The sequence below is a fragment of the Carassius carassius genome, chromosome 44 (assembly GCF_963082965.1).
Source record: "Carassius carassius chromosome 44, fCarCar2.1, whole genome shotgun sequence".
Classification (NCBI taxonomy): Eukaryota; Metazoa; Chordata; class Actinopteri; order Cypriniformes; family Cyprinidae; genus Carassius; species Carassius carassius.
Genome location: NC_081798.1, coordinates 24,295,623 through 24,309,077, shown reverse-complemented (window position 1 = coordinate 24,309,077; position 13,455 = coordinate 24,295,623). Strand labels below are relative to the sequence as shown.

The 13,455-nt window shown below is 45.4% G+C and overlaps 1 protein-coding gene across 1 annotated transcript; it reads left to right on the top strand.

The window, feature by feature from the left end:
* Nucleotides 1–10,017: 10,017 nt before the first annotated feature.
* Nucleotides 10,018–12,118, top strand: hoxc6b (homeobox C6b). The gene is made up of 2 exons (XM_059538170.1): nt 10,018–10,751; nt 11,124–12,118. Exons 1-2 carry the CDS (start codon nt 10,334–10,336, stop codon nt 11,423–11,425), a joined length of 720 nt encoding a protein of 239 aa, XP_059394153.1. The 5' UTR covers nt 10,018–10,333; the 3' UTR covers nt 11,426–12,118.
* The last annotated feature ends 1,337 nt before the right edge of the window (nt 12,119–13,455 follow it).

Here is a 13,455-nt window from a genome sequence, read left to right as displayed (position 1 = left end):
ATGACGTCTCGGCCATCCATTGGACTGATTACACAAGTTATTCAGAGATGTCACGCTGGAGGTGTTCCCCAAACGTTCTCGACGCAGCATCTCGTTCCTTCGAGGAACGTCTCGGTTACGTACGTAACCCTCGTTCCCTATCTGTCGGTCACTACGAGTTATGTAGAACGACATATGGGGTCTCACTTGGGAGGCCAATCATCTCTGAATTTAAGAGAAAACGCCAATGAAAATTGGCTAGTGGATTAACACACCTGAGCCACTCCCCGTGCCACGGGTATAAATAGGGCGATAGGTGCATCCACTCATTAGGTTTTACGCTGAGGAGCCGAGAACGTGTCCCGGCAACAGCGAACGGTTTAAGGTTGTGGCATGGGGACATAACGTCTCCGTTCCCTCCATCAGGGAACGAGGGTTACGTACGTAACCGAAACGTTCCCTATCTGTCGGTCACTACGAGTTATGTCGAACGACATATGGGGACCTATGGAAAACGCCACAACCTGAACACCGTCACAACCCTGTGGCGCTGCAATTGTCGACAAGCCCTGGCGTGCCACAAAAGCTACGCTTAAGGTCGTAACCTTCCCAAAGCCCCAGCGCAAATTCACTGACCTTGGTACCGAAGGGGCCAAAGGGTGAGTACATCGCTGCTGGAGAAGGCCACGCTGCTGTTCCGCCCACATAAAGTTAATGGAAGGGATTTCAACCTTCAGAGAAAGATTGCTTCAAATCTTCCCTATTTGTTCTATCAGCTGGCAAGACAATGGGGAAGCGAGCCTAGGAAAGGTCACTACGGAGACCACATCCTACCCGTAGGGAGGTGACATGTGGATATACCGATATGGACTGACCCAAGGGGCAGCACTACATATGGAAGGGGTCTCTGAGGCAGGTCCTTCCTAGGAGTAGGGATGGAACGGCTGCCAGAAGAGACTGACAGAACGGGTCTGTCAAGGGAAGACATGGGTTTGCCAAGAGGGAAACCTTACCTAGGAAGAATACACATATGGGATTACCCGTAGGGAACCAAGCCATATGAACACCTAGCCCAGTACAGGGGCTGACCGGAACTCCGGGCATGCTAACGCCAGTACTGGGCCTGGCGACAGACTGCTCCGCCAAGTCTGGCTGCCGAGGGTGCTGGAGGATGCTCGACCAGGGTACGCCAACCGGGGAACTCTACTGGGAGAAGAAAGGCGCTCACATCCCCGTGTTAGGGGGAATGGCGCAGCAAGCGTGACACCCAGCCAGCCCTTCCCGCCAATTACCTGTTACCCAACACACGGGAAGAAACTGGCTCCACACGGAGGTTGTAAAACCTCGCAAAGGTGTTAGGTGTCGCCCAGCCCACAGCTCGACAGATGTCTGCCAGAGAGGCGCTGTGCGCCAGAGCATAGGAGGAGGCCACACTCCATGTGGAGTGGGCCCGCACCCCCAGGGGGCACGGCTCGCCTTGGGAATGGTAAGCCAAGGCGATGGCATCCACTATCCCGTGGGCCACCTCTGCTTAGAGACAGCCTTCCCCTTCTGCTGACCTCCAAAGCAGACCAGGAGCTGCTCAGAGCTTCTAAAGCTCTGGGTGCGGTCCACGTATATGCGAAGCGCTCTTACGGGACACAGCGACGCCAAGGCTGGATCTGCCTCCTCCAGGGGCAGCGCTTGCAGGTTCACCACCTGGTCTCGGAAGGGAGTGGTGGGAACCTTGGGCACGTATCCAAGCCGGGGTCTCAGGACAACGTGAGAGTAGGCCGGCCCGAACACAAGGCAATCTTCACTTACCGAAAATGCTTGGAGGTCCCCGACCCTCTTGATGGAAGTGAGCGCGATCAGGAGCGCTGTCTTGAGAGACAGGAACTTAAGCCCGACTGAATCCAGTGACTCAAAGGGATCCCTCTGAAGTCCCGCCAGGACAATAGAAAGGTCCCAGGAGGGAATCAGGGGTTTTCTAGGAGGATTTAACCTTCTGGCACCCCTCAGGAACCTAACGATCAGGTCATGCCTCCCCAGGGACCGGCCGTCCACTGCATCGTGATGGGCTGCAATGGCAGCCACATACACTTTCAGGGTGTACGCTCCAACCTTTCTTGCAGGAAAGAAAGCACAACTCTGACCGGGCATCTCCAGGGGTCTTCTCGGTGAGAAGAACACCAATTTGTGAACAGACTCCACTTCAGAGCATAGGCCTGCCTCGTAGAAGGGGCTCTAGCCTGAGTGATAGTGTCTAACACCGCTGGTGGCAGATCACTTAGGTCTGCCGCGTCCCATCCAGAAGCCACACGTGGAGGTTCCAGAGATCTGGACGCGGGTGCCAAATGGTGCCAAGCCCCTGAGAGAGAAGGTCTCTCCTCAGGGGGATGCGCCAGGGAGGGGCTGTCACAAGGAGCATGAGTTCCGAAAACCAGGTCCGGGTGGGCCAACAAGGCGCAACCAACAGGACCTGTTCCCCGTCCTCCCTGACCTTGCACAGTGTCTGTGCGAGCAGGCTCACTGGGGGAAACGCATACTTGCGTAAAGCCCGAGGCCAGCTGTGTGCCAGTGCATCTGTGCCCAGGGGGCCTGGGACAGGGAATAGTACAGCTGGCAGTGGGAGGACTTGTGGGAAGCAAACAGGTCTACCTGGGCTTCCCTGAATCGACTCCAGATCAGCTGGACCGTCTGGGGATGGAGTCGCCATTCCCCGGGGAAAGTGAGCTGTCGTGAGAGCGCGTCGGCTGCACGATTGAGCTCCCCCGGGATGTGGATACTGCGGCTGCGGATGCCATATGCCACAGGAGCCTCTGAAAGTGTATCAGTGGTACCACTGTCCTGCCTCTGAAGGAACTCAGGCAGTTCAGCACTGACTGGGCACGCTCGCTGGTGAGACGTGCCGTCATACTCCCAAGTCTAACTCCATACCGAGATAAGAGATTCTCTGCACAGGGGAGAGCTTGCTCTTCTCCCGGTTGACCTGAAGCCCCAACTGACTAAGGTGCCAGGGCACGAAGTCCCTGTGATTGCACAACTCCTCTCGGGACCGGGCCAAAATGAGCCAGTCGTCGAGATAGTTGAGGATCCTGATGCCCACTTCCCAGAGTGGGGCAAGGGCGCCCTCCGCGACCTTCGTGAAGACACGGGGGGAAAGGGAGTGCCCGAAGGGGAGGACCTTGTACTGCAACGCCTGACCCTCGAAGGCAAACCGCAGAAACAGTCTGTGACGAGGGAGGATCGAGACATGAAAGTACGCGTCTTTCAGGTCGATCGCTGCAAACCAATCCTGGGGCTGGACGCATTTGATAATGCGTTTCTGCATCAACATCCTGAACGGGAGCTTGTGCAGGGCCCGATTCAAGACTCGCAGATCCAGGATAGGTCGAAGGCCATCGCTTTTCTTGGGCACGATGAAGTAAGGGCTGTAAAACCCTGTCCTCATCTTGGCAGGAGGGACCGGCTCGATTGCATCCTTCGCCAGCAGGACAGCAATCTCCTCAGAGACAGAGGCGTCCCGGACTGCCACCGAAGTCTCGAGCACGCCATTGAACTTGGGAGGTCGCTGGGCGAACTGAATCGCGTAGCCGAGTCGGACCGTCCGGATGAGCCAGCGTGACGGGTTGGGCAGCGAAAGCTACGCTCCCAGACTCCGTACAAGTGGGACCAAAGGGACAGTCGACATACCCGCAGTGGTGCAGCGATGGGGAGTTGTGTCGGAAGGCCCAGAAGGCATTGCGTCCTGAGTCATCACAGCCACACTCCCAGTGTTCCCGGAGGAACTGGCCAGAGACGCATGGAGAGGCGTTGCGTCTCCGAACCGCGACTTCTCGACCGCAGGCGAAAGGGGGCGTCGTGGGTGAGAGTGAGGAGGCAGTGCGTCGCTCATCGTCAACCCGCGAGCCTTGCAACTCGGAGGAAATGGGAAAATGCTCTTTTTTTTGACAAAGTGGGTGCCGCCGGCCATTGGACCAGCGGCGGAACAGAAAGAAACATAAACTGAAGGTTTTCCACCCGGCCCTCCTCCGGGGGAAGGAGTGGCGCTGTCTTCGCCAGCTCCTGAAGAGCAGTTCCCCACATCTCCGAGTTGCCCGTGTCAGGGCCGCTTAGCCGACTTCCTTGAGGACTTCGCAGCCGGGAGTGACATGGGGGCGCCACTCTCCTGCGCGGGGCTCGACGCGCCGGCCTCAAAGAACTTTTAGCACGGGGCGGAGCTGGTGTGGAGGACGCAGGGGGGCCCCCACGGCGACGAGCAGGCTGAGGCACTGCCTGCGACGTAATGGTGGCAACCGGAGGATCACGTCGTGGCGAGATGTGCTGTATGGCCTCAGTCTGCTGTTGTTCTGTCAGGAACTACTGGGCACAGCCCCTGACAGCGTCGCCACACAGGACAACCTGGGATATGGGAGCATCGAGAAAGTGCACTTTGTCAATGTCTCTCATACAGACCAGGCTGAACCAGAAACGGCACTACTGGACCACCAGAGTGGACATCGCCTTCCCGAGGGACTGCGTTGTGACTTCCGTCACCCAGAAGGGGGAGGTCAGTCGCCATGCGCAGCTCCTGCATCAACCTCGGGTTGGTTCTACCCTCGTGCATTTATTAAAGCCTTGGCTTGGTGAGTTTGCAGGATAGCCAAGGCATGCAGAGCAGAGGCAGCTTGGCCCGCCTCACTGTAAGCCTTGGCAGCGAGAGCGGCCGACAGGTTACAGGCCTTGGGTGAGAGGCACGGACTATTCCTCCCAGTGGCGGCGTTTTGCGGACACAAGTGCACCGCAATCGCACTCTCCTGCTGGGGAATGTCAACGCACCCCTAGCTGCCCCGCCATCGAGGGTAGTGAGGACGGAGGAATGAAATGAGCTGCTTCCGGCCGTAAAAAGTGGCCATCCACGACTACATCACTTCCCCATGCACATCCGGGAAGAAAGGAACCAGAGCAAAACGCGGTTGTGAGCCGCGCTCTACACCGAGAACCAATCAAACAGCCGTGAGCACTCAGGGCTGGGCGGCCACCTCCATCCTGATGCTCACAGCTGCCCGGGCAAGCACGGCTGTCAACTCTGGGTCCAATTCGGCAGTGGCGACAACACCCGAGGGGGGCAGCCCCGCCGAATCTTCATCCACAGAGGTCAACAGCCCATCCCCGATGCTGCAATCGACATCTGATCCCCGGCGGCAAACTGAATGACCCGTTGGGACTGCCATAAGACAGCCCAGCAAAATCACCCAGCAGCCGCACAGGACAAACACTGCGGAAGGGGTAAGAGGTCCGTGGGGCGTGGCCCGGCGGAGAAGCTCTCACTGTCACCTTCAAATCTCCCAGAGCACTAGCCGGCGGTCCTCTGCTCGTGACAGAGAAACCGGAACGGGTAGTGACAGAGGGGTCTGCTCCTTTCCCTTTAAGAAAGGAGAGACGCGATCGCAGCGTTGCCATGGTCACACACGCAGTGCGTGCATGAACCATCCACGAATGCGCCTTCAGCGTGCTGAATGCCCAGACACGGAAGACAACGAACGTGGGCGTTGTCAGAGAACAGGAAACGACCGCATCCAGAAGGACGCAGACAAAACGGCGTCTTCAAAAAGATGCGAATCGTCCGCGGTTTGCTCTTTTAGGAAATCTGCTCTCTTAGTTGAAGCGCCCAGGGGAATCGCTGAAAGGGACACCGCTGTTTGCGCCGTACCGCCAACCAGAACAGCTTCCCGACACAGCAGATGAATGGCTATGTGGAGTATAACAGCTTTCATACAACCACTCGGCTCCGAAGCAAAAATCTAATGAGTGGATGCACCTGTCGCCCTATTTATACCCGTGGCACGGGAGTGGCTCAGGTGTGTTAATCCACTAGCCAATTTTCATTGGCGTTTTCTCTTAAATTCAGAGATGATTGGCCTCCCAAGTGAGACCCCATATGTCTTTCGACATAACTCGTAGTGACCGACAGATAGGGAACCAGGGTTAAATATGTAACCTTAGACATTTATTGTTTAGGTAAATAACAGCGGTCAGACGGGGAAAAAAACACAGGAAGTCCACAACACAGATGGTAGTTCGAGACGAACACAAACTCTGATGGTGGGTGACGCAAGGACTTCGGTGGACAACCAGTGATGATCCTCGTGATCCAGTGATGTATCACAAGTGACAGTGCTCATAATCCCAGTGCAGAGTGCAGGAAGACACGACGAAGAACAGAGAGGGAATCCATGATCCACGAACGGCACAGGGAACATAAGGGAACACAGCGAAGAACCACAATGATCTGATAACATGAGACACCAATTACTGCACTAAAATGGACACAAACAGTGGGTAGCAGCTGGTGTTGCTGATCAGCCATGATTACAGACCACGCCCACAGACACACACCCACACACTACACAAGAGAGAACAGAAAGAGAGACAGTGAATTCATGCACCGTGACAGACGTGGGTCCAGGTAAACCAGTCTAATAATGTATTATTCGGTCAACTGAAAGTTTTGGATTGCAATTATGTAGCTAATACGGCTTAGTTCCCTAAATTCCAGGTCATTTTCATTGGAATAATATTGTACAATTCATAAAACTATAGAGTAAGGACGTAAATAGAAATTTATTTTGTGTTTGCCTCCTTCTCAACTGACTATAAAGTGCACAATTATACTAAATAGTCTACTTCAAATGCATTGAAAATGACATCTAAGAGAGATCATTTAAAAATAGATCTGCATGACAAGATCTATTCGGACCACATTCGTACTCATTACCGGCATGCATCTCGCAGTGATCAGGTAATTAATTGGTCATTTTCATTCATTCATACATTTGGTTATTTGTTTGTTTGTTTAGTTAGTTATTTCTGTGGTTGGACATGCAGCAAATATTTAATAAATTAACCTAATTTATGTTCTAATTTGCTCAAACTAATTTAAAGTCTATGTCGACAGTATGGAAGGAAAAAATGCAGAAGAAAAAGATGCACAACTAACCGAGAGAACCGCAGCCTTATGATGATTGTGAAGCAAAATCGATTCAAGAATTTGAGTGAACTTCACAAGGAATGGACTGAGGCTGGGGTCAAGGCATCAAGAGCCACCACACACAAGACGTGTCAAGGAATTTGGCTACAGTTGTTGTATTCCTCATGTTAAGCCACTCTTGAACCACAGACAACGTCGTGGCATCTTACCTGGGCTAAGGATAAGAAGAACTGGACTGTTGCCCAGTGGTCCAAAGTCCTCTTTTCAGATGAGAGCAAGTGTTGTATTTCATTTGGAAACCAAGGTCCTACAGTCTGGAGAAAGGGTGGAGAAGCTCATAGACTGAGTTGCTTGAAGTCCAGTGTTAAGTTTCCACAGTCTGTGATGAGTTTGGGTGCAATGTCATCTGCTGGTGTTGGACCATTGTGTTTTTTGAAAACCAAAGTCACTGCACCCATTTACCAAGACATTTTGGAGCACTTCATGCTTCCTTCTGCTGACCTATTTTTTTGTAAATGTTTATTTCATTTTCCAGCGGGATTTGGCACCTGCCCAAACTGCCAAAAGCACCAAAAGTTGAATGACCATGGTGTTGGTGTGCATGACTGGCCAGCAAACTCTGAACCTGAAACCAGACCTAAACCCCATTGAGAATCTATGGGGTATTGTCAAGAGGAAAATGAGAAACTAGAGACCAAAAAATTCAGATGAGCTAAAGGCCACTGTCAAAGAAACCTGGGCTTCCATACCACCTCAGCAGTGTCACAAACTGATCACCTCCACACCAAGCCGAATTGATGCAGTAATTAAAGAAAAGGGAGCCCCTACCAAGTATTGCGTACATGCATTTATTGGTCTTATGAAGTATTCTAATTAGTGATAGTGAATTGGTGGTGTTTTGTTAAGTTTGAGCCAAAATCATCACAATTAAAAGAACCAAAGACTTAAACTACTTCAGTCTGTGTGCATTGAATTTATTTAATACACGAGATTCACAATTTGAGTTGAATTACTGAAATAAATTAACTTTTCCACACATTTTAATTTACTGAGATATACTTGTACTTGAGGAAGCTTCTGGACTATTTTTTATACAGTACTGTGTAAAAGTATTAGGCCACTAGCATTTTCCCCAACAAAAATGATTTTAAGTCTGTTACATCTATGTTTTGCTGTAGTGTGTCAGTAGGAAAATATCAGTTTTTCTGTATATATATAAATTCTAACAACACTCATATTTTCATTGTGTAATTCTGTATGAGTAAATGAAGGCCCTGGTTTGAAGATGTGTGAAGTTGAAAATATAGGGCTGTGTGTTGATGTGGAGGATTTCTATCTTCTCTATTTCTATCCAAATTCATAGTTATAATTTAAATTAACAGAAAACAAAAATCCCATATAAAAAAAAAAAACTTTTGTCTGTAATGCATCTCTATCCTTCGAGACTATTTAAAATCAACACTAGATGTCACTACCCTCCCATGTTAAAACCATGATTCGTTGCAAACGTTCAAATCAATAAGCTAATACACAGTAATTTTACAGACTGCCATGGTCAATATAATATCTTTTTGGGTTTTTGTTAAATGTGAGCCACAATCATCACAATTAAAAGAACCAAAGACTTAAACTATTTCAGTCTGTGTTATTTAAATTACTGAAATAAATTAACTTTTCCATAACACACTAATTTATTGAGATGCACCTGTAGTTCAACAATTTGGTGTTTTCAAGGTCCAACCAGAGGCAATTGTAGTGATTTGGGGTCCCTTAACAAGTTATGGGCATGGGGTTCTATTTAATTTAATTGCACACATTTAGCTTGTTTATTATTGGAGCTTATTTTATTGTATCTGTGTTGCTTGCTGCTATAACCAGCAAGCTGTAAGAAGCTAGCTTATGTTCTATAATGAGTCTGCTCAGTGATGTTATTATAATATTGCCTAATAAACCTGTGTTAAACTTCCAAAGAAACACTGCTGTTGGGTCACTTCTACTTCTTTATTTATTTTATATAGTGCTTTAAAATAAAATAAACTTCTGTGGCCAATTTTCCGTCATGACGGCACCCCTATGGACTTTGTATATTTTTATTATATTATATTTAATATATTATACACATATATATTTTTTTATTATTTTCATTATTATTAACCCACATATAAATTACTTTATGGTTTGATGGTATTTTATTGTTACATGACTTACTCGTAAATGCACTTCCCCTTTGAACAAGAATTCACAGACATAGTTTTCAGAGTTTTCCTGTTGTATGCCCTCCAAAAATGTCCACGTTACCCACAAATATTTTCCAGCAGCTCATAAACTGAGCATAAATCTGTATGTTTTTTTTTTCTTTTGCTTCAACAACAATACCAGAGCCAACTCTGGTGTGACAAAAACACCAAAAACACAAACCTTTCCGACGACTGAAAATATTTATTAAAATACATTATTGTAAATAATGCAGCTTTAGGCTAATGTTAATCATAATATTTGAAATTATAAATATATATATATATATATATATATATATATATATATATATATATATATATATATATATATATATATATATATATATATAATTCTGGCATTTGCAGCGTGCACTCCTTAATTAGACGACGTCGTTGTTAGGCGAATCGATTCTTTAACCTAGCTAAGGCTATTCACTAATTACCTCATTTTATTACTAAACCTTAATCTCGTTTATGCTATAGGGGTTGGTGCTTGTGGACATAATTCTGTATTACCTGACATCACTCTGACGAGCCAAAAAAAGACCGAAAAAAAGATAAATTGCCTACCAGTGATTTAAGAAGCCTGAAATTGTTTTACTTTATATAGAGAGTAAACGTCGAGTGATATATCACTCGACTTTTACTCAAAACAATTTGAGGTCATAACATATAGGCTATATATTATATCGCTCGAGTTTTACTCTAAGCGAACTAAGTGTTTGAGAGAGAGAGGGAGAGAGAGAGAGAGAGAGAGAGAGAGAGAGAGAGAGAGAGAGAGAGAGAGAGAGAGAGAGAGAGAGAGTCAATAATCTAATATCTCAATATAAGTAGGTGTGCATGCGTTATGTTCTGCACGTTGCTGTAACGGGGCACAGAGAAGACTTTCTTATTTTCACAATTTTATTGATGTTTCCTGGTTTTTTTTTTTTAATCGGAAGATAAGAGGTCGACTGACATTATCATCTTACCTATCTTTTAACGAGGATTTGGAAACATTAGGCTGCGTATATATTCTCTGCCGGTTGACCTGAAATAAGTTAAAAAGTAGGCCTATTTATACATTACTTGTAATTAAAGACACGAATAAGTATATGTGAGAAAAAAAGAAAGCGTGCGTAAAGAGATCAAGGGGAAGGAGTGGGAGAAAAGGTGTGCATAGCCTATGTGTGTTTTAAAGAAAGAAGGTATGAATTCCTATTTTACGAACCCGTCGCTCTCGTGCCATTTAAACGGCGGTCAAGAGGTTCTGCCCAATGTTACACTCAGCTCGACAAACTATGACCCGGTGCGACACTTCTCGCCATATGGCGCTGCCGTGGCCCCAAACCGGATATACTCCAATCCATTCTATTCAACACAAGAAAACGTTATGTTCGGGTCCGGCCGAGGACCGTACGAGTATGGATCAAATGTGTTCTACCAGGACAAGGATGTGCTTCCAAGTTGCAGACAAAGCCTTGGGCAAACACAGGGTTCAATGACCCAGGATTACGCTTCAGACCAAGGCAAGACTCTGTCTCAGGAACCCAAAGGAAGTATTCAAATATATCCGTGGATGCAGCGGATGAACTCGCACAGTGGTGAGTATAGAAAAAAAGGGGGTGACTTTAGTAAGGGGTGGATTTGTTTTTACCCACGTTTTATCACCCCATAAAGCACTGACGAAATGTCTTGTTGACCTGCTATAAAAGCGCTTTGTGGATGCAGAAAACCCATTTGGCTGGAACAAACGCTTTGCCAACAAATCCATTCAATAGAGAAAACATAAACGTAGAATATCATTCTCCGAGAATCTACATAGTGCAAGGGACCAGAGAACTAATGTTTTAGCATGATTAATATGATGTTGGATTATGTCATCTGTCTTTAAAATTTGATTAGCCAAACTAAACTGAACAGTGTTTTTTGGAGCCTTTTTCCTGATTTTAACCAAACCATCTTTTTTCTAACAGGAGTTGGCTATGGCTCTGACAGACGGCGAGGTCGCCAAATCTATTCGCGATACCAAACTTTAGAACTAGAGAAGGAATTCCATTACAATCGTTATTTGACAAGACGCAGACGAATAGAGATTGCCAATGCATTGTGTCTGTCGGAACGTCAGATTAAAATTTGGTTTCAGAACCGCCGCATGAAGTGGAAGAAGGAGAGCAATCTCACATCCACCCTGAATGACTGTGGCTCTGTAGGAGCTGGCCAGGACACGGACAAAGAAGAAGAAGGGGAAACCGGAAGAAAAAAAGAACATAACTGACAGCATTAACACCTTGGGGCAGCATTCAATCTGAAATAATGTTGCACTACATGACAGCTAGGCTACCTATCGAACTTTCATAATTTGCACAGTTTATTAACACCAAAAACTGTTATCTTTCAAGTAGATGCGATGCGTGCCTATTCCCAAAACTGTGGAAACTTTTATTTTCCAGAAATGACATACTTACATACATACTGTTAAAAACAGACAGCTACAACATATTTTCCTTAAGTGTATTTTTGATTTGCTCTTGGGATATTCTAAAAATCATATTATTTATTCGAATATCTTGGATACTGAGAAGAACATACAAGAGGCTGTGGATGCATTTGACCAAATAAGTGACGGGAAATTTCAAATATTGCGCTACAATAATTTATTGTATATTATCATTAACTGTTAAACAGATACATTGAGTGCATTGTAAATGTTTGTAAATATATTACATCCAAATACTTTTGACTAACATTTGTGTAGCTTTGTGGGGGGGGGGGGATACTGTTTTATGCATTTATTTTCTTTGTGCTACATTCTGTAGAAACCACACGGTGTGAAAAACGTATTCTCAGATCATTTTTCAAACTTTAGAATATTAGCTAACAAACGTAATGGACGCAGTGTTTGAAAACAACGCAAATAATTCGTCAATAAAGTTGTGATGCATATAACAACATTACTTCATTTCCTGTTAATTTTTGAATAAAGTCGCATAAGTTCTTTAAAAAAAGGAAAGAAAAAAAGACAACACTAGAAACCCTTCAAAAGGTGAGGTTGGAATCGATCTAGATAGACAATTGTTCTACATTCAGAACATTAAAGGCCTATTCATTCATTGTACATTTTGATTGTACTGAGGATTTATTTATTTATTTATTTTATCTCTCAGGGTTCTCAATATTGTAATGATGATAGGAATAATAATAATGATGATGAGGATGATGATGTAACACTCTGTCCATAACTCATCACAAAACTGATGTTGGTTAATAACATAAAAAAAAAAATAGAACGTTAAATCGGAACAGAGAGATTTTCATTCTGTGTATCATTAAAATACATGTACACAATAATAAACTTTATTTAGCCTACAGTATAGAAGTATAAAAATAAAAGAAAGAAAGAAACACTCATAAAACAGGACAAATTCGTTAATAATAATAGGCCTACAGCCTCGTTAGCTGGAATATATATAGGCTATTTATAATCTTTGAAAAGAAGATATAGATCATTTGTTTTTGCTGTGTCCTTTCACTGCAGTAGGTATTAACAAATATAAAGGTTAGAAAGGACAAATGAATTTTTTGCTTATACAAATCTTATACAAACGATATCACTGTATTTAACGAAATCAACACATGTTTAAAAGTACCATGAAATAATTGTGAAATTGATGTAAGACGCAATACTGTCTTTGGCTTTGACCTGCTGTTTCTTTGAAAAACATCTCATGGTAAGTTTCAAATGGCTATGCCGATTTATCGCCTGTCCATTTATATTTAACAGTGACGCTGTCGGCCGCTTTTCCTCACCGCACCCTTCACACCCAAAACAATCTAACTAAATACCGAAGCATTTCCGTTATTAAGATCCAGATGAAACCCATTTTATGAGGCTTATATTTTAATAATAATAATAATAATAATAATAATAACAACAAAACATATATGTAATGCTGCACGTGTTTAAGCGGTCTACGAAAAACTAACGCAGTAGTCTATTTCAATTTACTTGTGAATTCATGAGTGGTCATTCATTGTCCAACTGCAATCTCCTGGGCGCCTGCTTTCATTGTTCATAACAAGGGCTCACATCAGATCACTGCCTCTGTTTGCTTGATGATCACTCAGGGCTCTTCTGTGAACAGCAACTAAAGTCAGCACTGATTATCCTTCGATAGGAATGAAGCCTCCGTTAAAACGCGCTATAGCCATCTAATTTCAATAGAACTTTTATAGAAGTATGTAAAATAATTATGACGATTACAGCAACACAGAAAACTAGTAATATATCCGCTCATCAGCTCATAT